Genomic DNA, 27,816 nt, shown 5'->3' on the forward strand with positions numbered 1-27,816 from the left:
GCCCTGACCAGCTGAGGTTTTGTGACAATACCGTCTTCGGTCGTTTTTCTTTGTTTGTCGGTAAGTGCTAATATCGATTTTCCAGATAAAATCCCTGCTAATTCCTGGGGTTCGATAAACATTTCTCTCACTTGTCATTGGAAATTTGTTGATAAATCATGGTTATTTACAGGTTGCTATGTATTTGTTATTTATTCATTTTTGTCGTATCTTTTCTTACGAATCAGTTAAAAGACTCAGACACCATTACTTCGTAATATATTTTCGGTTTCCTTTCATAGATGTCACGGAACAGTGATTTTCGAGGTTGGAGCAAATTGCGAAAGAGTCTGAACCACAACGATGGGAATTCAGTGTCATTTCCACCGGTCCCCCACGTTGCCTAATCTTGACATTGGGTGTCGAGTCGCCTCTCCATTTCATCTGGAATGCATGAAATTTTGCTTGCTATACGTGTCGCCATGGTCTGTGTCTGATTTCACTTATAATCATTAAATATAAAGCCGATTCCACTAGCAGAAATTGCTTGTAAAGAAAGTAAAGCGACGTTCATTATTATTGTCATTGATTTTTATTTTATTTTTATAATACACCTATTGATAAGGTGGTACCTTTAATTGCAGTTGCTTCGAACGATTAGTTAGGGCAGGGGTTTTCAACCTAGGGTACACCAAGGGTCTGTCGGGGGTACGCGCTCCCCATGGCACTCGAATGAATGTTAGATGCCGACCTTCAATGTGCTTTAGCAAAATCTGCTCCTCGGCCAACTAGAATAGTTAATGAAAATCAATTTCAATCATTTCATTGGCTCCCTTTGCAGCTGATGTAATAATAACGTATTTGGTTTTTGTAGATCAGTAGCATAACCCTGAAAATTTACTGCATAGCCATAAGTAAATAATTAAAAAATTGTCTTAATTTTTTAACGAAATTCTTTGTTAACAATATTATTTGTTACGTCAGGAGAGTCATATACTTACTTCCCTTCCGTACAGTACTTGTAAGTATACAGAATGGAATGTTTTTCTGAGTTGGTTTTGTTATCAACGCTATACAAAGTGAAGGGGATACATTACTGACAATACAAATCCCCGAAAGGGTATGGTGGTGGCGGGGTGGGGGGGGGTGGGGGGGGGGGGGGGGGGGGGGGGGGGTGGGGGGGGGGGGGGGGAGAATGTTCAAAACCCCTAATGCAGAAGGACCTGAGCCCACTAAAGGAGGAATTTGCCACGATAATGATGTTTCTGTATTTTCTCTCGGATTTTTAGTTTTCTTTATAACTACTGTTTTTTTAAAGATAAACAACGACGTTCCGCAGTTTTGATAATTTCTTTAGATTTATTTACAGGTCTTCAAATTGGTAACGTTTAACATTTTCTTGACTCCACATAGTTGGTCCAGGATTCTTAGTATGGTGCAACGCTATCTCTCTCTCTCCATTATTGTTCATTAACAATTTATCAGAGTTGCCGAAGATGAGAATCGGTAATTATTAATCCGATGTTAAATGATTGCACGAACAATTGTTGTAGGACGAGATAAGATGGTCAAGTCTTAATTAACATTTACACCGCCCGATGTCTGTACAGCTAAGACAGTAGCAGTGAAATGCCACCTCCTATACAGACATAACCTGTGAATCACATTAAGTAACAATGGCTTATGGAAGTCTCCATAAAATGGAAGGAAACAAACAAAACTACAAGTAATTAAACATCAAAGTCATCGTGAATAATTCAACGACAATAAATGCGGACAAAAGAAAACAATAAGAGGACAATACTCACGTTTCATTGGTAATAATTTATTCACGGTGACCTTGAATTTAGTGACCACGAACGAAGATGAAAGACAACAATACTTAATATTCTGCAAAAAAAAAAAAAAAAAAAAAAACCCTTGTAGGATTCGTTGCTAAGGAAATTATTCTTCGTCGACGGAGAATTACTTTGTGCCTCCCTTATTTACAGACTACCATCGTTAACCATCAGAAAGTTTTATGTTATCCTCGGAAGACGGTCTCGAAACTATTTTTTTTACTGAGGAAAGGTCGTATATTATTCGGAAAGTTTTCTGTCCGTTTGTTTTCTGCGACTGCTTTTTTCTACTTGGTATTCACACACATATACATTACGTACACACACACTTATACGTATCTATCTATCTATCTATCTATCTATACATATATATATGTATAAATATATATATATATATATATATATATATATATATATATATATATATATATATATGTGTGTGTGTGTGTGTGTGTGTGTGTGTGTGTGTGTGTGTGTGATTTTAAAGGTAAATAAGAAATGTTGAGAGAGAGGGAGGGAGAGAGAGAATATGTATAAAGTGTCCCCGGCACCTTTACTCTATAACAATATTTTGGATAAAGTAAGCCAAAGTGAGTGACGACGATGAATATATATTTTTCTTGCAGAAGTTTGTCCCTTATTTTTCTCCTTATTATTGTCAGGATACAGACCAGAACTGTCAGTCTGTTGTTGTTGTAAGTTGTTGAAATCAACAGAAACATATTTTCATTTTTCACCCAAAATGCATAAAACCTATTATGTAAATCTCTCAGTATAGATGATTCATCAGATGATACATATGAGATCATTTATTATTATTATTATTATTATTATTATTATTATTATTATTATTATTATTATTATTATTATTATTATAAAAAAATCAAAGACCCTTAACGTTTCACACGCATTAACAGTAATTGTATATTTCACAGGTACATCTTGCGACCTTGCTCCGAAGCAATGAGGTATCTTCTACTACTGGGATTTCTTTCCTTGACGAAGGTAAGCGAACTCGTCTCCACTGAGATGTGCTCGTTTTTAATATTCAAGAATATAAATATCTGAAAATGATGAAATTGTTTATGCATAAAATACTGTTGTCTTTAATTAAAGAATGTATGATACGTTTGACCTAGCTAATACGATGGTCTAATTAACACAGGAATCCATTCTTTTATTTTATGTTATTATTATTATTACTATTATTATTATTATTATTATTATTATTATTAGCAGTACTACTACTAGTAGTAGTAGTAGTAGTAGTGGTAGTAGTAGTAATTCCTTGTTTGTGTCATTACGATATCATACTTCTTAATATCAAATCAGATAAAATTTTCGGTATTATTATTATTATTATTATTATTATTATTATTATTATTATTATTATTATTATTATTATTATTATTGTTATTATTATTATTATTTATGAAAATATTTTATTCGAATCATTATGACTGTTAGAGATATTCCACAAACGAGGTTATCGGAATCTCAGAAACGGTCTAGTGATCTATCTAAATCCTTAATTCAAAACTTCTAAAATCACTTGAAAAAACTTTTGGCGAAGATAAAACTTTTGGCGAATAAACATAAGTAATCATCTAAGAAACAGCAGGCCAGTACATTACCTCTCCACCACCAGTTACAGTAAAGGAAATTAAATGGACGCTGGTCATTTTAAAGTGCATGGATCAGACTGAAGGTGTATTAGATTGAACCGACGGAGCTTATAATTAATCTGTTGCATTTGCGTTAATGATATTGCCCTTCAGTATGTTGCGGGTTCGCGTCTTCCCAAGGGGATGTAAAATAACTGGCTCTGTATCATGATCAATTACTGATGAAGCGTGGCGTCAGCGGTGGGAGGTGGAAAGCTCACTTCTCTCGCTACACACCCCTCTTTTCAGGAGGGGGGCCTAGAATAAACCTTTGCCACCCACCCATCCCCCGGGAAAAATGAAATGACGTATAATATATTATGTATTATATATATATATATATATTATATCTATATATATAGATCTATATATATAGATATTATATTAATATATATATATATCTATATATATATACTATATAAGTATATATATATATATACTATTATCAATATGATATATATATATATAGCTACATCCATATACATATAGCATATATATATATATATATATATATATTAATATATAATATATATATACATATAGCTCTATCTTCTATCATATATATATATAATATTATTATTATTATATATATATATATCTCTCTTATATATAGATCTATATATAGATTATATATATTCTATATTAATGATATATAATATATATATATATCTATATATATATATATATATATATATATATATATCTATATATATTTATATATCCATACATATACATATACCTATACATATACCATATACATATATATCTATATATATATATATATAGATATATCTATCTATATATATTAATATATATATATATATATCTATAATATATAGATCTATTATACTAGAGATAGACTATATATATATAACTATATAATAGTATATTATAATATATATAATATACATATATCTCTAATATATATAGATCTATATATATAGATATATATATATATATATATATATATATATATATAATATACGCATTAAGCTACTAATTTCCTTTAATATCTAATTCACTCTACCTCGGAATTAATGTATTTTCACATATGAGATAGCCGTTTGGTTTAGCCCATGAGCCTGACGAACTTCTTATCGACTAAAGAATTCCCCTTCGGTTAACATACTTATATGAAAATATATTAATTCCGAGGTAGAGTGATGAGCCAACATTTTGACGAATCTTGAATTTCAAGTCAATGGCCCCTGTGCGCTTGTTCTTTGTGAATAGGTTCATCATCTACCGAAATAATAATAATAGTAATAATAATAACAATAATAATAAAAATAATGATATAAATAATAATAATAATAATAATAAAAAAGATTTGGTTCCTCGGTCGTCACCCGTCCAAATATTTATCAGACCCGGTGTTTTAGATCATGAGCTGTAGGAAACTCGTTACTAATTTGGCATTAATGAGTGGCCACCCGTCCAAGCAATAGCTTTGCACAACGTCGCTTAATTTGAAGAAACAACTAGGTAGTTTATTGCGTTTTATATTACCGCAGACTAGGAAGTATTGAAGAGGTGGGGGAGTATTTTTCTAAAAGTTTTCATGTTGAAATGATCTTTACGAGTGATGCTCTTGAACATAATAAACTTTAGAAATTTATGAAAACAACGTGGCGGAGACTGATGCATAATTTACACGGGGATGAACGAAATTACAACGCAGCACATTAGAGTTAGGTTTTACGGTAAAATCTTAAAGATTGTAGAATTGTGATTCTTCAAAAAAGTGGTTACGTGGCCATAGACCTATAAATGCACAGGCAGAGAGACGAAAATTCATTAGATTCTGGGTATTCTTGAGAATACAATAAGAATATCTGTTACAACAGGAACAGCCTTTATGGACTACTTCTATTAAACGGAGAGTGAGAACACTCAAACAGTGTACGTAATGGTAAGAAACAACGAACTAATCATCAATTATAATCAACAGTCTTTATGAACTGATTGAACGGAACGGATTTGACTTGTCACCTTTTCTGTCTCTGACTCCGATCTTGGAAATATTCGTCACGTTGCGCACTCTGTGGAGCACCAACGCTGAAAAAAAAGAAAAGAAAAAATCCTTTGGTCGAGCGGGAGATATCAGGCACGCTTCCTTAATAAAAGAACTTCTACGATGTGAGACCTTGACAAAATACTGAGTTTACCAGTCACAGTCATTAGGTATTCTGATTTGATTGACAAGGCTGGAGTTACAGCTGATGATGGCAAGTTTCCATTTTCAGGTTTATGTGACTTTTAATTCCATAAATATAGATTAAAAATATACTTCTGTTTGTTCATGCATCTCCTGTAATTCATTTGTCAGTTTTCTTTTCTTCATTTTCCCTTTAGTTTAACCAAAAGCTACTCTTATTGAATGCAAGCGTACCTAACAACCTACTGGATTCTTAGTCTTGCTCTATATGAATGTAGTACACTCATTTGTAATGATAATGATTAAACAGAGGAATTAATTACAGTATGATTCTCACGTTTCCTCAACATCACACTGACATCCTCAGTCCTGCATTTTCAGATAGGATGCTTGTCATAACGAGGTTCTCTTACTTACAGGCACAAACCGACATAAAGGAAATACGCCTGGTGGATGGCGGAAATAACCACATGGGAACTGTGCAGGTAAGGGCAGTTTGCTGTACACCTCCAATCAGTCATTCTACCTGTCTAGCTATCTGTCAATCTGTACAGCAGAATGATATTTCTATTGTTACGCGATGCATTCTCACAGGTTGAAAATTTGATTTCATGCTCGAAATCAAATTGTGCGCCCTTTACGACTATTCATCTCTCTGTCTATCAGAATTAATGTTCATATTGTAACTTCGTGCATTCTTTCAATATGTCTGCGAAATAAAATATATATTCTACAGCACGCTCTCTCTCTCTCTCTCTCTCTCTCTCTCTCTCTCTCTCCGTCGTTATGTGATGCAAAGTTCGCTTCCTGAGAACAAACTGTATACAAATTTACCCCTTATGATTTTTGAGGGAATTAGTCAAAGTTACATGAATGAGGACTGGGAACCTATGGAATATGCCCCAAGAAGCAGATGATGATAACCGCGACAAAATCTGTCCCGAGAAGCATTCCTCCGATTAAAATGAAGCGAAGTGAAAGCACGCTGACCAAGGTCGTTACGGCAGTAGTTCTCTCCGCTTGCTAATTTTCCCATACTAAGGCAAAGGTTGCCACAGTCTCTATTCTTGCTTTTGCTACTCTTGAACGTCTCGTAATAGAAAGAATCCAAGAAAGCAATAGAATTTGTGTTGTGAAACAAATTAAAAGATTCATGTGAAGACGTCTGTGGTTTGTGCTGTGGTGACTTTGGGAAGCGTTTGGTAATTTGAATGCACTCGGTGAAAGCATAAACAGATTAGGCCACCTTGGAGCGAAACCTCTGTGACGGTAATAAATGTCATAATGACATGTACGTGTATATCAGTATGTAAAAGAACTGATGCTAAATCCTATGCACATTTTCCATGATGGATGGATATATAGGGTGTCCATAAAGTCATTCCCTGATTAATAAAATTAAAAAGTGTAAAATTGTTGTGGATATGACCCTGCAACTTTCACATTATGTTGAGCAATTACTAAAGCTTCTTTTATTTTCCTACAAATGCCTCTGTGATCACTATCCACCAGCTGAGTCAAGAATAGCAGAAAATGTTGTCATTGCAGGAGAAAGCCCAGTGTGTGTTATGATACCACGAAACAAAAGCACCTGTTGCAGTTCAATGCTGGAGCATTATGCTGCACCTTAATTAGAAGAGTTTCGGCCAAGGGTGCTGTTTCAGCACTGGGGTTTGGTTGTTCGTAACTCTCTGGATGCAACCTTCCCCAACCGCTGGGTTGGGAGAGATGGCCCAACAGAATGGCCACCACGTTCACCAGACATTTTTTCTTATGGGGTTATATCAAGGATAAAGTGTACAGTACACCAGTACCTAATTTTGAGACCGTTAAAAGCGAGGTTAACAGCGGCTCTAGCAACGGTAACTATGAAGATGTTGGAGAACACCTGGCGTGAGATAGAATTTAACTTAGACGTACTCCAGGCAACAAAGGGGGCACATGTTGAAATTGATTAGTAATGTAAAAAAAAATTTTAGTCGTTGTTGAAATTGAAGAAAACCTTATACCTGTACCTAACATGGTTTGTGTGTAATAAAGGTCTGAAATCCGAGAAAGACTTTATGGACACCCTGTATAAATACATATATACACACACACACACATACATAGATATATATATAGATATATATATATATATATATATATATATATATATATATATATATATATATGTGTGTGTGTGTATGTGTGTGTGTGTGTGTATTACTTTCGGCTTAACTTTCTTGACTGCATACCTTCTTCTACTCTCTTGCCTCGTAGCTCTGTATGAAAGTCACAACCTCGAGATTAATTCAATTTTGATCAATAACGCATCAACAAATGAGAATGATTGAATATTATTTTTTGACTATGGTATTTATTTCAGACATATGTATTTTGCATTTCAACATTAGAAACTGATTATGCCTTTTCAATGATAATACATCATAGAGCGCTGTTAAATTCTGTGGTTTCTAGGAACTATTCCAAATGAATCCTTGATTCTTACATTCTTGAGAATTCTGCCATGCTATTCTGGAATGAGAAACTGACAACAACCATTTCACCTGAATGGCTCATAAATTCTGCTATTTCTTATCGCAAGGCGCTGAGACCCTTTTCCAAAAGAGCTGTAATCCTTATCATTACGGAAAATAAAGGAAATACGGCTACATTAATAAACAAATTAAAATGATTACGGATCAATAATTCACCAGTCTGTCTGTATACATTGCAAGTAATGTATACAGATTTTAGAAAAATAACATGGCCTTTTCTTTCAAGAAATCTGACTTGATTTGTTCGTGAATGTTATAACAACGTAGGTATCGTAGGGGTTAGGGCCGTCACTGCAATTCACGCGGTGCACTGTAGGCATTACCTAAGGTTCTTTACAGCGTCCCTTCGGCCCTAGCCGCAACTCCTTTTATTCCTCTTACTGTTCATCCACTCATATCCGCTTTCTTCCATCTTGCTATCCAACTTCTTTGAGGTTTTCCTCCTGTTACCACTTTCAAATCTTTCTATCCTCAGTTTCCGCTTCAGCGCTGAATGACCTCATAGGTCCCAGTGCTGAGCCTTTGGCCTAAATTCCATATTCCATTCCATAACAACGTAGGCCACTAAACCCTGTGACTTCTTACTTCAAGGTGATGACGTCATTGTCAGAATGGACATATATTTGCGACGATGGATTCGGCTTTGCCGAAGCCGACGCCGTCTGCCGAGAGGTTGGTTTCGAAGGAGCTGAACGATACACAAGGAATGATCATTTCAAATCGATTAACCCAAGTAAGTTTTAACCAGTCACTTTTAGAGTAAATAAAAATTTAATGAACGAAGGGATCGTGTGAGTAATTATTTCAGTCATTGGATATATTGGTAGAGCCATCAGCAAATCCCTGTAAATTAGATTTTTTCAATATGGGATGATACATTAGCCCATAGTAAATTCTGAGTGAGGGCAAGGGAGTTCCAACTTCATCCCAAGCTACTTGTTAAAAACTGGAGAGGTAAAACATATACTCATAGTTATTACACACACACACACACACACACACACACACAAAGAAACGCACAAACACTGAACAGCTGCAGCATTGCTTAAATTCTATTAATCTGGGACTTGTAGAAGTGGCTTTAGGATAGACGGTAAGCGGTAAAACGCTGAATTAATTAACTTGCTACGTAAAAGGGGGTGTTCTGAAAAAAGAAAAAAAGGAATATATATGATATTCAAGCCAAGAAAGAAAGAAAATATTTACTATTATTATTATTATTATTATTATTATTATTATTATTATTATTATTATTATTATTATTTAGAACACGAACATTCATATGAAACAAGCCTATCGGACCATTAACTTGTGACGCAAAAATCCTCGGAAAGAAACGGCGCCCGTACGAGAAACATCAACGAACAAAAAGAAAGATAAACAATTGTACAAATTAATCAATGAAAATGAATCAACAAACAGCAAAATGAATGAATAAATAAACAGCTACATACTCTAAGTCACAAACACTGTTGTGATGGTGCAAGGCGCTTTCAAATAGAAATAGTATCACAGCTTTTCCTGAAAGTATTGCTGAATCTCTGGACAAACGACGTCTGTCCTACATCTTTCATTTGATTCCCTCGACTGAAGATTTCTCGATTCCCTACGAATCGCAGTTAAACCTCATCCTTCTTCCACGTCCCTGACCACATTGGCGGTAAACTCTTGGTAATGATGGCTCTCCCGAGGAGTTTGACCGCTAATCATCGGAAAAATATTAATAAGGATGTGAGCAATTTACGCTGCCGCCGGCCTTATGAATAATTACGGCGCAAATGATTTCCCGGAGTGTCCCTGATCGCTGAGACTGTAGGGGAAGTCTCTGTTGTTAAGTAATACAATGTCCGTATGATCGATTTGTCCTCGGGTGATGTAATTATAAGCTTTAGGTGGTCTTAGTACTAGTTCCTTTCCTGGTTCACACTTCGTCTTGTGGGACAGGATGTAGTTTGGAGCAGAATATGAGCATTTGATGGATAATCACCGTAGGGGACTAGTACCATCAGCGTCCCTCAAGTGGTGGATTGTACACGTTACTTATGGTTCTTTGCAGTGTTCCTTCGGTCGCTAGCTGCAACCCCTTTCATTACTTTTACTGTACCTCTTTATTTCGTGACCTAACTTTCCACCTCAGCATGGCAATTGTTTCATAGTGCAACCCGGAAGGTTTTCCTCTCGTTCCATCTCATATATATATATATATATATATATATATATATATATATATATATATACATATATATATATATGTATATAATATATTATATATTGTTTACATTATATATACCTATATATATATACATATATATACTATATAAATATATATATATTATATATATAATATATATATATATATGCATCAAGTTACAAATTTAATATTCTTTAATATCCAATTCGCTCTACCACAACAACAATGTATATATTAATAATAATATATATATATATATATAATAAATATATATAATATAGATATATATATATATGTATATACATATATATATAATTATAATTATATATATATATATATATATATATATATATATATATATATATATAATCTAATTAAAGGAGCCCATAAAAACACCAAAAAGTTACTATATTTTCAGAGACTGCTGTCTCTCTCTTCAGGTAATATGAATGAGAAAAAGTTTACAAGAAAAGGCGGTATTTATACCAAGAGATCCATCGTTTCATGCGCCGGAGCTTTCAATTACAAAATTTCTAAATGGTTAGCTGGCCTCCGTTCTCCTTTTTTAGGCACTTTTTTCTCTCCCAGTCACATCAAACATTCGGAAGACTTTTGTCACAAATTCAGAGAAGCACATATACCACTTCACAACATAAAACTTTTAAGCCTTGACGTAGACTCCCTATTCACAAAAGTACCAGTACAGGACGTTCTTCAGTTTTTAAGGGAAAAATTATCCCCCTATTTCAGATCAGTTAGTTGAATTATGTGCATCTAATGACGTATTTTCAGTCGGGGAATCATTCTACAAGCAAAAATTCGGGTGTAGTATGGGTAGTCCTTTAAGTGCTATTTTAGCCAATCTGTACATGGAATACTTTGAAACTACAGTAATAAATGCAATAAAACCCAAAAACATGCTGTGGATGAGATACGTGGATGACATCCTAACATTTTGGATAATAAGTGGGGTAATTTTAATGAATTCCTCTCAAAATTAAACGCATTAGTGCCCAGCATCAAATTTAAAGTTGAATGGGAAACAGATAACAAAATTCCTTTTCTTGATGTTTTAATAATCAGAGACACGACAGAATACAAAATTTACCATATACAGAAAACCAACGTTCTCACTTTCATATATTCACTACTTTAGCTATCACGACATTACTATCAAGATAGGTGTAGCTAGCAACCTATTCCTAAGAGCCTTACGAATTTGTTCCCCAAGATTTCCTGGAAAAAGAATTTGAACTAATTCGCAAGCAACTTTCATCTTTAAAGTATCCTGACCATATAATTGAGAAAGCAAATTTCAAAAAGCAAACGTAATTTTCTACCGACCCCCTAAAGACAAGACCAGAGACACACCAACAATAAAATAAAAATTCCCACCTGAGACGATTAAGAGAGTAACTCACACCCTTGGGAAATCCAACCCTTTTGCATTTACCTACCCAAATACCTTAGCCAAATCCCTGATTAACGTCCAACAAAAGACATCTCCCAAAGACTCTGGGGTATATGAGATCCCATGCCAGGACTGTGACCAATCTTACATCGGATTTACAGGTAAATCACTTCCCCAGAGATTAATACAACACAAACGGTCAGTTAGGTATGGACAACAGAACTCGGTAATTTTCAACCATATAAATGAACATAACCATAGAATAAACTGGAATATGTCACGTGTAATTTATAGCAGCAACTGCCGGTACAAGAGTCAAATGATGGAATCGGCCTTCAAAAAAGAAAAGGAAGCCAGGTAGATTGAACATCTCAAAAGGGCCTGGATCTCAGATGTCGTCGACGCAGTGTTCATTCACCAACGCTTAAGAAGATTAAAGGAAGATTATCAGCGGGGTGACCTAAATTGGCTTACTTGTGGACGGATCTCTGGTATAAATACCACCTTTCTGTAAACTTTCTCATTCATATACCTGAAGAGAGAGACAGCAGTCTCTGAAATATAGTACTTTTCTCTCTACATTTTGGTGTTTTTATGGGCTCCTTTTATTAGATGGAATTCTGTTGTTACAGAACATTTTTACCAGATATATATATATATATATATATATATAATATATATATATATATATATCATATATATATATATATATAACATTGTTGTTGTGGTAGAGCGAATTGGATATTAAAGAACATTAAATTTGTAACTTGATGCATATATATTATATATAATATATATATATATATATATATAATATATATATATATATATATATATATAATATATATATATATATATATATATATGAGATGTTGAGATGTAACGAGAGGAAAACCTTGCGGGTTACACTATATAATAAAATATATAATATATATAGTATATATATATATATATATATATATATATATATATATATATATATATATATATATATATATATATATATATATTATAATATATATATATATATGTTTTCCCTTATTTGCGTAGTGTTAGTAACCAAAAGGTCCCAACTGGACTTCCTTCTAACTGGCAATAAGGCAATTAATATGGATGGAACGCTGCAATTGTAATTCGCTTCAAGAATTGTTATGGGTCTTGATCGATAGAATTATAAAATTTAGGCTGTCGAGCCAAGCACAGGGGCACGTTCCATTTTTCGACATTCGGCTCAGTCGGCTTTCCTTACCCGGGATTTGAATCAGTCTTTTTGATGGTGAGAGTGGATACTATCGTTCACGCCCCATATACTACTATATTATGCAAGGTGTCAGTTACAGATGTTAAGAAGCACATGTTTCTGTTACCGACATAATTCATGAGATTTCTCATGGTTTTTGTTTGTTGGTTTGGTTGGCGCAAGGTAGTAAGTTACAGGTATTGTAATTTGATGGACGTTTAAACAGTGTAAAAGGAAGATATGTGTTAGTTACAGATTTGGGAAAAGTGAATATGAGCGCCGTGTTTAGTATCAGCCCTTAGAAATGAATGCAAAAACATGACCACAAGAGAGGAGATGTCATAAAAAAAAACATCTAAACATAAACCAAGAACATAAAGAAAAGACAGTAAATTATATATTCCAGTCGGTAACTGACGGGAATCAGGCTGTGGTAGTAGGCTATACTCTTCAGATTCACCCTGCATTTAACCATTAGTCTTCGGTAATTCTAGGCAATAACTCCTCACGGACTGCAAGGAACGGTCAGGGAATACGAAAACCACAAGGGACTGTGGCGTCCACTGTATTTCGCCGAGTTTGGTACTAACCCCTGAGGGTTAATTACAGTCGACCCCTCAAAAATAACGATAAATTCTTAATAAGCAACCCAAATTCTATAGGAAACTGTAATTTCCAAAGACATACCCGATGCGGAGTTATTACCTAGATCTACCTACTTTTCTGCGTACAAGATCTAAAATACTGTTTTTGTAGTTGTTGTTGTTGTTTTTTTTTGTCATTAACGTACTAAATTAGTTTTTTTTATAAGAGTATATCTTTACTCATAAAAGAGAGAACGAATAGCTAAAGCAACCAAAGAAAACAAAAATTGACAATATTAAGGGGTAACTATGTAGTTGCTGTTATTTTGACGTGCGTTATCGAAGTCATCCATCTACTATTTTGTGACACTTTCCCTCATTATCCAATCCATCTTAACTGAGTCATGAGCAAAATGTAATCTTTAACGTTAATTATAATGTATATGCATATTCATATCTTAATTATTTTTCCCCTCCCAGGGGCAAGAAGATTACCGCCGAATTTTTTCCCGAACCTTCTCAACTGTTCGGAAGCAGATAAAACCTACAGGACTTGCCCACCTGCCACCATTGCTCAACAGGACTGTGCTACTGCAGAGGTAATGATCAAACTTTAGTGTAAAGGTGATGAATGTTATTGGTAGGCCTATCTGTAATTGTGAGTTTCTCTCTGAATTTAGCCATAATTATTTAGCGTTTTTTTATTATCCATTTTATTTAGCTTGTTTTTTTTTTTTTTTTTTTTTTTTTTTTTATTTTGTCCGTTTGTTTGTGTGTTAGTCCTGGTCATATCTTGTAACTATTTTCGACCTGTTCCCCTCGTCTGATGGACTTTAAATTTTGCACGGTTACTCAATCCCGGTGACAATACAACCTTACATGATCAGTAGGTCAGCAGTGACCTCTCCTCGTATCTCAGGATTTGTATGAACCTCTTTGGATTTTTCCCAACTTCTTTGACTCGGTAGACTAATCTAATAACCATCGGATTTTTCACACCTTTGGCTCGACGGGATATCGATTTCATTAAATACAATCATGAATCGGTTACAATTTCTGTCAATGCTAAAAAGTATGAAATAGAAAAAAAACATGAAATTTTTGTAAAACACTTTGAATAAAATGACTAAAAAGTGAAAAATAAATTTTTTGAGGCACACCAGGATGTTCTTACACTTAATCTTGTCTACAAAAATAAAAGCGTGGGCGCCAAACGTTGAAGGAAACTATATAAAATGTTAGGAAAATATATTTCTCTTCTTGTAGCATTTTCTTCCGTTTGGCGGCCAGGCTTTTATGTTAGTAGACATGATAAACTATATAAAATCCTGGTATATCTCGAAAAATTAATTTTTCATTTTTTAGTGCATTTTAGTAAAAACGTGTATAAAATTTTAATTTTTTATTTTTTGTATCCTTATCATGGCATAAAATCCCCAGTTGTTCTACAAAGAAGAGTGAAAGCTAGGAATAATCACTATCATTATCACTAAAAACGTTTCTACTTCAGGTTCTTTCTTGACGTGAATAGACGCCTCAGTTCCTACCTGGTCCAGGTCCTAGTTGTACCCTCTTTCCGTGAATTTCTGGTCCTTCTTACTGTCCTTCCTCCCGCTCCTTTTTCACCTTCTGATCTTCATTCCTTCTCACCTGCTGGAATCCTCTGTCTTTGGGACATCTGTCTATTTTCCCAGCACAATCACACGCTGAACCTCAGTATTTTGCAGCTGCACCACTTCGAACTTCCTGCATTTTCTTCATTAGTGTCCAAATATCTGCCGAGTGGAAAAGTACAAATATTATCCATTTAGGTATAAGTACTTTATTTTTCTTTTCACATATAATACTCTAACTTCCCACTAGCCCAACGACCTTATTATGTTTTATTCATATTGTTTCCTACTCATTTTGTCTATTGTCCTACATACTGACTTTGCAAATCTAACGGAAAAGAAACGTTCTGTACTCTCCCAAGTCTGTTCTTTCAGCATAAAAAACTCATTCTTCTCGATTTCAAGAGGAATTTACAGTCGACCACTCTATATCCTTTTTTTACCATTTGCCTTTCTAATGCATCCCTGTCGCAGAGAATCCCTTACTTTTTCAAAATCTGCAATGATGGGCATCATTTGCGGCGCAATTTCAGACATTCAGTGCATATATTTTTTATGTATTTGTCTTAAGTACACCACTCCCCAAGTCCACTTCTTAGAATGGACGTGGTTCATGCCTTCCTTTCTGTCTAAGGCCTCTTCCCTGTGCATCTCTGCAGATACATTAGCAGAAGGCAATTTCAAAAAAGTATTTTAAATTAATACACAACTAAGTTATTGGCGAATGTAATACTTGAAAAGATAATAGAATCACTGAACTGAAATACTCTTGATGTCATTGTTTCCTGATTTTCTAAAAAAAAAAAAACTATATTCGTGGAATTATGAATTAGTTTTTTATTTACATGAAATCAACCAATTACCACTTACACTAGTTCACGAATAAAAAAATATTGACTGAAGCATCATTTGCAAATTTAATTATTAATGTGGGTGGGGAATATTTCTAATCTACATTCATCTGTCTGACATTAGATTCAGTCTTATTGAAGAGTATTCCATATTCTTAACAAGGGAACGATATCTTGTCTCTTTTGGTAACATGTTTCATGTTGGTTTCTAATAATAATAATAATGATAATAATAATAATAATAATAATAGTAATAATAATAATAATAATAATAATAATAATAATAACAATAATAATAATAATAATAATGATAATAATAATAATATTCTTGAATTCAGCCCAGGGCCATATACATGGAATATACAAAGTAGAGAATACAATACACAGTCTAAATACAAGTAATATAAATGATTATTCACAACCACTGTTTTCGTCTCACTTTAGAATAACAGTTGCTCCGTCAACACTTATATAAACTTAAGAATGGATATGGTATATTTCGTTTGGTTCTTTCAGGTGGCAGGCGTCGTTTGCAGAACATCCAACTCTCTCTGTCAGCCTGACCAGTTTCCGTGTCTGGACAACACAGGGAACTGCATAGCAAGAGATTCGATTTGCGATGGCTCCCGCGATTGCTTAGATGGAAGGTAAGACTTGTCTGGAACTGCTGGGTTTCTGAGAAGACCTTGATAAATGTCTCTTCTTTGGTCTGATCATTGTATGGATTACTTGAGGGATGGGGACGGGGACCCGGGTGGTTGAGTGTGGGAAGAGAAATTGATGATTGCTACAATGTACAAAAATTTAACAGAAACTAATGAATCGTTAACGTTGTCTGGTGCTCAAATTAAATCTGAAGATCTTGGGTTACATGACGTCAACTCATGTACTTCACTTGTGCGTTCTGTTGTCTTAGATATAATTTACCTTTGAATCCAGGTAAAAAAAAGTCACAGGTAAAAAAGTCACAGAAAAAGTTACAGTTAAAAGTCAGAAAAGAAGTTACCGGCCACCATAAATTAATGTGACTTTTTTTCCTGAGACTTTATTACCTGCCACCTTTAACTTTAACGTTATGCAGTTCATTTTGTTGTTCATTCATTTATAGTCTTATATTTGTCTTGTTACCTTCATATTTTCTTTGCCTCTCTTATTCCATTCGGTTAATAAATCCTCTGCAGGCGATACCAATGAGTTTTCAAGTTCTTCTTTGATAATGTCTTAACTTTGTAGATGTTGGTATCTGAATGGTTTTGGAATAAATACTTGCATTCTTTTCAGTGACGAAGCCCCGGAACTCTGCACTGACATGGGCGTAACGAGGCTAGTGAGTACTGTGAGAGTCAACATCCCTGGCGTCTCCCTTGGCTCTGTCCAGGTCAAACACCAAGAAAAGTGGGGAGTTATGTGTGATGATTCAATCTCCGAGAAGGAGGCGAAGGTCAGTTCGGTCCTTTCAACCTTTTATATCTCATCCATGGAATTAAGAATGTTCTCGGCAATCAGCAACTCATGGGACTTTGTACCCGTGCACGAAACTTCAGGCATTTGACCATGAGATCATTACAGGTTCTTCTGATGAGTGAAGTAGCTGTGGGGTGAGAATCCCACCAAGTGAGTTATTGCTTGACAAAAATAGTTGCCATTGTCAGTCATTCAGCATTTTATCAACGAGTAAATGAACTTGTAAGTGCTATTGTTCATTTGATATATTCTACGAACCTCATTATAGGCCAACAGGATTTTGCAAAAGTTGCAACAGTAGTTGAAAATTAGGCTAGAGTTTGGTATAACACTCGGTCTCTCTAGCGACTAAAACCAAGGTAGTTGAATGGTGCCAAGTCAAATGAAAAGGACTTGAGTTTAAATAGCAGGTACCAGAAGTGAAGACATATTGAAATGCGGAATATGGTCATTTCATATGTTCGCAATCAAGCCAATTGCCAAAGTAAAAGTGGATATAAGGATCAATTTGACCTTTCCAGGTTATTTGCCGGACACTGGGATACAATGACGGTTGGTCTTCAGCCTTCTCTGGGTCCTATTTGGTGAGGCAACCGGGCCAATGATCGTCGACACTCCTAAATGCTTAGGAAGCGAGCAATGGTTAGGCCAGTGTCCTAATATTAACTTTGGGTCTAGTGACTGCCCCGTACTCGGCGAAGATTTTGGTGTTTTCTGTTATGATGAGGTAAGACAATTCTGAAGCAGAGAGAAACTGATTTGGAAAAAATATAATAAAGTTGATGGTTCATTTCTTATTTAAAACAAATGGCAAGGATTACAGTACCTTTGTAAAGGAAGGGTTTATAGATATTTAATATAGAAGATAGAATAAATTAGTGGTATCGGCAGATTATATATAAAGTCATAATTTCTGCGCGAATACAACTCAAAAGAGCAGTTAAGATGTTCCCTAACAAGAAATTTAATGGTTATTCACAACTTCTGGGTACAAAGATGTGTAAAGTAGCAGGAAATCTTTTGTTTCGGACATATGAATTTACTTTTCTCTTGGCACTTGTTTACTTTGAACATTTGGGTAATAATTATGATTAATTTTCTTCTCGAGCCATCAGTTTTGCATCCTGTTTGTCTGCATCTCTCTACCTTGCTGATAATGGCATTCTTTTCCTGCAGGGGGTAGAAGTAAGGCTGGCTGACAACGCTTCTCCGGACAGTGGACGAGTAGAACTGAAATTGGGCGGAATGTGGGGCACTGTATGTGATTCAGGATTTGATGTTTATGATGCTCAGGTAAAGGCCTATATTTCCTTGACATTACATTTATCTATTTATATTTTTTTCTTAGAAATTGCTTGGTGTTTCACTACTTTGTAGTTTGAATTGAGAAGTGCATATTCCTTATCTTTCAGTGTTAGTGCATAGGTGACACACTGGAAGTAGATAAGAGTATCCTTTTGTGTTGTCAGTGTTTTTTTTTTAACAAGACTTTTCGTTGCTTAAGTTTTTACAGAAACGGACGTGGACGAAAAGTATAAATATAAAAAAATTTCTTTGCTTAGCTAAGTAAGAGCAGGATTCTTAATGCAATTTTTTCATAAAACTGCCATGGCTGGTATGATCTTCTTGAGTTTCCTTTGTGACCAAGACACTGCTGAATCCTTTTGCATTCCAAAGCAGTCTGAAGTTGTCAGAAATATGTGGATAGTCATCCACAAAAGGCTTAAGGTATTGCTTTTATCAATGTATTTCTATAAATCAAACGAGCTTTGTATATTTGCCAGTTATATTACTTTATTTCAGGCAGCCATACCAGATAAAGTGATCAGCCGTTATAAAAAGTAAGAATCTGTGACTAATGCTTGATTGAAATTTAAATGTAATAATAATTTTGGTGACATCAGTCAGATCAGTATATATTTTTCCATCGCACTCTGTACAGTAGCACGTCCCCTACCACAGATGCAACAGATTATTTAATGTCGAGGTTAATTCGGCAATAATAGTACAATATTGCATAATAAATCAAATCAGCTAACTTTACTGTGTAATTAGAGAAAATGCTGAAATTTGTTTCAAGATTTTCATTACTCCTTAAGAGTCATGTATGAAATATGTTTTTCAGGCCAATCTAGAAAGTCACCAAAATAATCACAGGAGCATTCACGAAGTTGAAACAATTCAAAGCAAGAATAATAACTGAAATCTAAGTGGATTCGCTTATGAATTGCAGGTCTTGTGTCGAATGCTTGGATACGATGGTGATGCATCTGCCCGAAGGCAGTCGGGCCTCAGCAGTGCAGAGGTCGTTTGGGATCTCAGGCTCGACTGCCTGGGGGATGAGAAAAATGTCCAGGATTGCAGGATAAGGCTCCTTAATAGAACCTGTCCCTCTTCCCACACAGCTGGTGTTACCTGCTCATTTGGGTGAGTATGGAAACGAACAAATATATTCCAGATATAGTACTGATGAAGCATAAACGATTTTTCCTTGTATAATTACGTTTGTTTAGTCCTGGATATGGTTTTCTTTTTCTGTACGTGTAAGAAATGCATTCTATGCCCTTGAATTTAGAAAAAAAAATCGACATTATTCCCTTGAAACATAGGAATAAATGTTTTCTCTTAGCCGCGGAAGAGTGGATGCTGACCTTAGAGCCGCCCTCGGCAACCTGGACTGCGGCCTCCCTGAGGATTCCTCCAACCAGTTCCTGACCAGGCTGGCCCGAGTTCGGGGAGGCTTCCCGCCTTCACGCTTCGACACACCATGGCTCGTTTCACTTCGCAGGACCAACCCTGTAATGACACAAGTGTTCTTAATGAATGGTGTTATATATGCAGTTATTTTATTTTAGACAGAGATTGCAGAGGATCAATCTTAAAAGCTTTTATTGATCATAGATTAACTAACATTAGTTTCGTTCGCTGTTTATAACCTCAAATTTATAAAAGGATTAGGTGATTCAGTAACCAATCTATTAGTCTTATTTTATGTTAAATTCCTAACTTTAAAAGTAGAAAATAGAGCTGAAGGTAATGGTGCGAATTCTACTCATCTGTATTAATCATGACTTATACTTTATCGACGGTTTCTTACTTTAATAAATATAGGAGAAAATACACGATGTTCATATTTTTCAACAAAACAACACGAGATTTTTGATGACTGGTTTTGTTATCTCCGATCCAGAGAGAAGAAAGCCTGCTCTGTGGAGGAACCATAATTTCCGAAGACTTCGTGATCACTGCTGCCCACTGTTTAACAAGAGCAGGAAGGTTGAACACGGTCATCAGGGTAGGAGACTATAATTCCGATTTCACCGAAGATTCTGAACAGGTTAGTCTCTCTTTGCTTCTCTGTCTCAACATGGACCTGACATCAGTGGCGTTCATGGATAATTGATGCTAAATATTTTATTCACCCTCATTAACTCAAAGAGATAACACGAGTTGGAAACTGGTGTTTTCTCTTAGAGTTATCGTGAGCCTCATCTCTTCTGTCAAGAAAGGCTTCTAGATTTTGTTGTTTTTCTGATAAAGCAGCATCATCAGCAAATTTGAAGATATTCAGTTTTTTTTTATCTTACGTCGGTTGTGGATTATTCTCAATAAGCTGGAGAAATAAACGGATAAAAAAGCTTATGGGTAATCAAACAGGTTTACATAAGACAGGAGTTTCAGAGAACAAGCACTTGCGTTGAGGCGTATTGTGCAGCAGTATATGGAATTATAAAAATAATCTTCTAATGATAACAATGCCTTCCATTATACTGGTGTCTGTATGGAGTCCATTGTCCTCTTGTAACCAACAGCAGCTCTTAGTAGAAGGGCATTTTTATAATCCCAGGCTGTTTAAAAGTGATTTATGTAATTCCACATATTGCCGCACAATATACAATATATCCGTTCTGTGAAACTCCTGTCTTTTATAAAGCCAGCTTGATCAGCCATAAGCTTTTTTATCTGTCTATTTACGCAGCTTATTGAAAATAAGCGAAAACCGACGTGAGGAGATTTACATGAGAGTAACGATAAAAACTTGACAGACTTAAAAATGTCCTAATGATGCTGCTTTAATCATTAAAACACCACAAGATTGACCAGATTTAATTAATAGAATGCCTCATTTATCTCAAGAGATGATGGGACATAAGATAATCTAAGAAATAACACGAGTCAGAGAGGGTCAATGAAACTGAATCTTTCAAATGTTTAGGACCAATCATAACTAGTCGAGTCTCTATTAAGCTGGAATTTAGTTAAAGACTAAAAAAGTTAAATCTAAAAAATTATCAATGTACTGAAATTCCATACGAAAGTAATATTATAGATAAAAAATAGTACGATCCGTATTGCTATATGGACATGCATTAAGACCTGACAGCGAAACTGCGCCAGAAAGAAGAATAATAGGAGTCAGAACAAGGCAAGATGGAGCGAGGAATGATACCGTAAGTGAAATTACGGCGGTTCCAAATGCGGGTGAGGTACTAATGATGAAAGGCAGACGGAGATAACTTGGACACGTCCCTCACACGAGCCCTTGATGAATAATACGTGATAATGTCGCTAGGTTCCTATGGGCATCAGAAGAGTTGAAAGACCCAGAACCACTTTGATGAAGGCTATGGGATGGGAACCTGGAGATGAGTGGAGACTGTTGGAGGTAAATCCACCGGAAAGACATCAGTGCAGAGGTAGAATTTCATAGAGGCCCTTTGCACCATGCCACATTGAAGCGATATATATATTATATATATATATATATATATATATATATATATATATATATATATATATATATTATATATATAGACAGATTGACGATCTATGGCTCTTGAAGTTGCGATGTATTAAGTTGTCACTGAGTTTGAGGGAAGATCAAAACACTAAGTTGACGCAGCGCTTCCATGTTCTGGAACCTTCCCAGGGACAAGTTAAGTTTTTTTTTTTTAAGGTAGTCTACATTAACAGCAACTTGCATTAAGTTTTTGACCTCAATGTTTTATGACGACTTAAGGCCTAGGAGGGAGGCAAATTCACTTAGGTACTGTGCCAAAGCTCTCCCTGGCTTGACTTATTTATCATCAACAATCCCAATTTTTTATAAAGAAATTCGATACAGATTTTCCTTTCATAGTAGCACTGCCGATTTTTTTTCATAAACTAATTCATTATACTGCATAGCTGCAGCCATGTCAACCTGTTTGACAAAACTAAATTAAGGGAATCATTGGAAGCCATTTGATAAACTCAATCATGATTCTAATATCGAGAATTGCATATATATGTCAGATGGATGATCTGTATCATAGCAATGAACTAATGTATTTTTTCCATGCCGTTAACCAACACTGAACAGGCTGTGTATCTAATATGTCAGTTTGTTTACTGGACAAAGGTTTACTTATCAAGTGCTTAGCTAGGTTGTATATCATTTACTATGATGAAGCATTTTATTATTGTAATAAGTGCTTTCATGCTATTGAATCTTGGATACAATTAAATTTTACATATTCTAACAGGAATTCAGAACATGAATTCATACACTGTTGACTAGTTTATCCATAGAAGACACTTTTATAACATGTTTCCCCAGAAAGTCTCAAAATGAGTTTTAACATTATGACGTTCAAAAGTGATTAGAAGGTTCAGCTTGTTTTCCTATTAGGAAAGGACTTTTTTTTTCTTTTTTATCCTGATTGCAGGACTATTTCATCGACAAAGTGTGGATACATGAGTATGAAGATGAACACGGCTTTAATGATAATGACGTCGCCCTCATCAAAATCGAGAGGAAGAATGGCCGCGGAATAAGGTTAGTTAGTTTGACTGAGCTGAAATTTTGCAGGGACATTTTTCGAAGGTTTGTATTGTGAATATGTTACTCTGTATTTAAGGGGCAGAACAACAGATTGCTTTTATCATTAATTAGTAAGAATTATGGATAAATAACTTTGGTATGTTGTAATTTCTTTGACTGGAAAGATAATATAACATTTATGTATTTAGTGAGGCGAGTTTAAATGGAATAATATGATCATTATTGAATTCTAATGATATCATTATATATGATTTCCAGGTATATTTAATATGCTCACATAACATCAGTACACTTACGCATACTTGAAGCAGACTCATGCATGTGCTGTTAAGCTTTCTCATTGCTTTTCCAACCTTTCTCTCTTCCTGTCACCTGAATGGTGATCCCATTACTCAGCCTATTTATTCCTTTTTCTCGTCTTCCAATTGCCCGATATTTTGCTCACTTATTAAAGCTTTATCTTGCTTCTATTCGTCATGGTATGGAAATTTCTGGTTTTATTAGTTACTGTATTGGCAATTTTTTTATGCATATGTTTCAGTTTGCTATAGGAACTATTATGGTTTTCTCTGGTTTACTATGAAATGATATCATTAGAATTCAATAATGATGATATTATTCCATTTAAACTCGCCTCACTAATTACATAAATGATGCGGGTAGATGTTTTGCTACTTTTCTGATCTATTATCTTTCCAGTCAAAGAAATTTCTTTACAGTTGTCTGTAAAAGAAAACTTTTGTGCCCGCTTTGTCTGACCATCCGCCTCAGATCTAAAAAAAAAAAACTGCCGAGGCTAGAGGGCTGCAAATTTGTATTTTGATCGTCCACCCTCCAATCATTAAACATACCAAATTGCACTTCTCTAGCCTCAGTAGTGTTTATGTTAAAGTTAGCCATGGATCGTGCATCTGGTAGCGCTTTCCACTCTTACTCTAACGCATCTGGTGAGCAACTGGAGAGCTGCCAGTCATAGTTGATGGTTTTATACAGCATTATACAGGGAACTCGATAGTTTCTTCAAGTTCTTTTTTTTACTTGTTTATATAAGATGTTTTCTTTCTGCGTCTTTCCCTCTTTTTTTAGGTAACCTACCTGCCCACCTTCCAATTTTCATTTAGATACTGTTTCGATTCTCTCTCTTTCCTACGACTACTAATTCACTCTTATTATTCTTTTCTATTGGAATGTTTTCAATTTTCTTCCAGTCTATAAGCACTGTATAGGCGCTTCTTTTTCTGTGTGTTTGGGTTTGGTTCTTCTCTTTTTGTTAGTCACTGTTTCTCTTATTCTCTTCTCTATAGATGTTGTTACATTTCTCTTTTCTGCAGGTTCTGTTTTGACTCTTCCTCCTTTCTGCACAATTTTTTTTCAGCACCTCCTCTTTTAAGCAGGATTGCTTTGAAAATGTATCAATTCTACTAGTAGTATTTCAGCTCTTCCTCTTTTTGACCACCAATTTTTTTCAGCTCCTCGTTTAAGAAGATTTGCTTGACAAACGTATCAATTCTACTATGTATTTCTAGCTCTTCCTCTTTTTCATAGGTTCTGTTTTGTTTCTTCCGCTTTCCTGCTTGTGTATAATCTTATATGTTTCTGTTTTCTACAGGTTGCACTTTTTCTTTTTTTAAGTAGTGTGTATGGCCTTTCTTTTATAAACGTGATGGTCCTTCTTTTCTATTTTCCATAGGTACCGTTAGGTCTCTTTTCTGCATGAACAGCTTTGGCTTTCTACTCAACTATTGTTTCATCTCGTTATATATATATATATATATATAATATATATATATATATATATATATATATATATATATATATATATATATATATATATATATATATGATAATTAATTGCTCACGAAAGGCCTAAGGCTTTCCATTTGTCCCCAAGAGAGTTTTTCTGGTTAAAATTAGAGGTGGAAATAGTCAAAAGGTTATATTCAGCAGCGCCTTATGTGCCTTATTCATTGACCTTACTTGCCTTATTCTTTGCTTTTTTTTTCTTTTTTGTTTTTCGTGAGAGTAGGTTCGGTCCACGTGTGAAGCCCGTCTGTTTGCCTCGGTGTATGACGACTATGCCGAATTGAGTAAATGCACCGTGGTCGGCTGGGGTCCGACGTTTTTCTTGGATGACGTAAGTCTCTATTTTAGCTTTGGTTGATGATTCAACTAACTTAAAACGTGTTAGAAAAGGCGAAAGATGCTGATTGATATCTGTGTTGATTTTTAATAGCATATTTAGTATTTTCTTGACTGCTGTCCACTTTGTGAGTAAATAACGCTTATTCTGCATTGTAATGTTATAATTTCATATTTCTTCATCTCATACATTTCATACTTTTTCTGAATTTCTTCTACAATTAGGAGGATAATTTTCCTGATATTTCCTCTGTATCACAAAAGAACACATTTAGGCAGAAATCACCCGTTTTTCATCTGTATGATAATATCACACCACTTCCAGCCCGAGGCAAGACCACGGGAGGCCGAGACAGACATCTTGTCAGACTATATTTGCGAGGGGAGCATCGGAGGCCCGGACAACTACACCTCGTCCATGGTGTGCGTCGGGCGCTTCAACCCGAGGGTCAACGCCTGCAAGGGGGATTCCGGAGGGCCCTTCACGTGTCCCGTCAACGGAAGGCAGACGTTGTACGGCATGGTGTCCTCCGGCAGGGCCTGCTCCTTCTCTGCTTCGGCAGATCTCTATGTCAGGGTGACGAAGTTCGTCGACTGGATATTGGAGAAAGTTCTCTCGACTCAAGTCAGACGGTTCTGATTCATCTATGTGAAGGGAGTGCCGGTGGGAAGCTGCCAAGGAAGGACGACTGGGGAGATAAGACGTCGTTGTAAGAAGAGCGCTGTGAACTGAGGCGCGGAAACAGATTTTAATCAGCAGTTGGTAGCAGCTCTAATCATATCAAGTAATGGTTAAGAATGATTATATGGATGAAGGTGATAATGATGATTTTTTAATTATGAAAAACTGCCGGTAACTATGCATAATTATACTCATTTCTGGTAAATGTGATTAAGTCTAACCCAACGGAACTTGACATTGGAAACGATGTAAAACTACCTCTAATTTTCATAGAATCTAACAAACGATTACATTTGCTAAACATTTTTGCACGAAGAAATATTCACAGAAACGATACATAATCACAAACAAGCAAACAAAAAAGTATGTTGGATTATGGAGTGCAACCGTCTTAACTGAAATCATTCCCACTTGTGTTTGAAATGTTTATCGTTTTCAATAAAGATATCAATATTTTCTCAAATGGAAGTTTCAGTTACACATTTCAGGGACAGAATGTTTTCATAATGTCTTAGATTGTACAACAGTTAATCTGAGCTCAGTCACTTGACTATAACACTAATAAATGAAAAAGAATTTACTAACCATTTTAGATCCTATGTGGCATCGTTTTTCGGGAATATCTTCCAGGCCAATAGTTGGGCAGTTATGTCATTTTAACACGATGGCTACAACCCCCCTCCGTAATTTGTTATGTTATAGGAGTCAGTCGAATTTATATGCTTTAGGAGTTTACTCTCATGATATTAACTTGTAGTCAGTGAGAGCCCACTCCTATGGAAATTTTATTTATTAGTTTAAGAATAAGAATAGAAATGTTGGGTGAAGTAATGAATCGATGGTTAATGGACATGTCTGTTTTGGCAGTTTTGAATACAGTATTTGAGCAATATGCTCTAAATGTTCAGTGGCATGCGATTCCAGTAAGTGGTTTGTCGCTGGGTATACTGAGGGTGTGCTACAATCACGCTGCCCATGGCCGATTTGCTTGGATGCGCAAATGGGTACAAACGTTTGATTGCACTCCGGCTTTTTAATATGTTCAACCAACAGAGGAAAGCTGGCGCACTGAAAATAAGTCTCAACAGGTAATTATTACTCGTTGTGGGTAATAATTACCGGTTTTTAAAAGTATAGCCTTATGGAACAAATTTCACAACAATGACAATTTTTAGTGAAATTATAGTGATATTAATATCATGATGACAATTTTTAGTGAAATTATAGTGATATTAATTAATATGATAACTATCATCAAACCCAAGTGTAATTCTATAACTAATATTAATCATTTTACAATTTTACTGACGCCATCTAATTGTAGAATAATTATGCCCATTGCCCAATCTATTTCATTACATTATACGAACACTCGAACAGCAGGTTCAGAAAAAAATCGACCTCACACTTACTTACAATCTCAGATCATAAATATAATTTCCCGTGACAGTTCTTAGGCAACACAGCAGAATGAGGTTAAACAGCATAGCGGAGCTCATTAGCAAAAAACCACTCAACTCATTGTTGGGATATACACACATTTGAGTTATAATGTGGCAAAATCATGCGATATCATAATGTACAATGTATGTATTTATATTTTCAGTGCGTTGTGTAATTTCGACGAGAGAGAGAGAG

At 35.2% G+C, this 27,816-nt stretch overlaps 1 protein-coding gene across 2 annotated transcripts; it reads left to right on the plus strand.

Annotated features, from left to right (window-relative positions):
* Positions 1 to 26,641, plus strand: LOC135219654 (neurotrypsin-like). Of its 2 annotated transcripts, none has more exons than XR_010315480.1 (9): positions 1 to 60; positions 2,753 to 2,822; positions 6,059 to 6,124; positions 8,771 to 8,912; positions 14,086 to 14,204; positions 16,586 to 16,716; positions 17,351 to 17,510; positions 18,055 to 18,260; positions 18,710 to 18,826. XR_010315480.1 is itself a non-coding variant. In XM_064256598.1 (9 exons), the coding sequence occupies exons 2-8, from the start codon at positions 18,135 to 18,137 to the stop codon at positions 25,442 to 25,444; spliced, it is 924 nt and encodes a 307-aa protein (XP_064112668.1). In that variant the 5' UTR covers positions 17,374 to 17,510; positions 18,055 to 18,134; the 3' UTR covers positions 25,445 to 25,491; positions 25,822 to 26,641. The 2 variants fall into 2 exon arrangements, 1 of the variants encoding a protein (XP_064112668.1); XM_064256598.1 differs by lacking the exons at positions 1 to 60; positions 2,753 to 2,822; positions 6,059 to 6,124; ... (1 more) ...; positions 14,086 to 14,204; positions 16,586 to 16,716 and adding exons at positions 19,767 to 19,960; positions 20,163 to 20,331; positions 20,724 to 20,870; ... (1 more) ...; positions 25,384 to 25,491; positions 25,822 to 26,641 and having other exon boundaries at positions 17,374 to 17,510.
* The last annotated feature ends 1,175 nt before the right edge of the window (positions 26,642 to 27,816 follow it).

The sequence above is a fragment of the Macrobrachium nipponense genome, chromosome 1 (assembly GCF_015104395.2).
Source record: "Macrobrachium nipponense isolate FS-2020 chromosome 1, ASM1510439v2, whole genome shotgun sequence".
Taxonomy (NCBI): Eukaryota; Metazoa; Arthropoda; class Malacostraca; order Decapoda; family Palaemonidae; genus Macrobrachium; species Macrobrachium nipponense.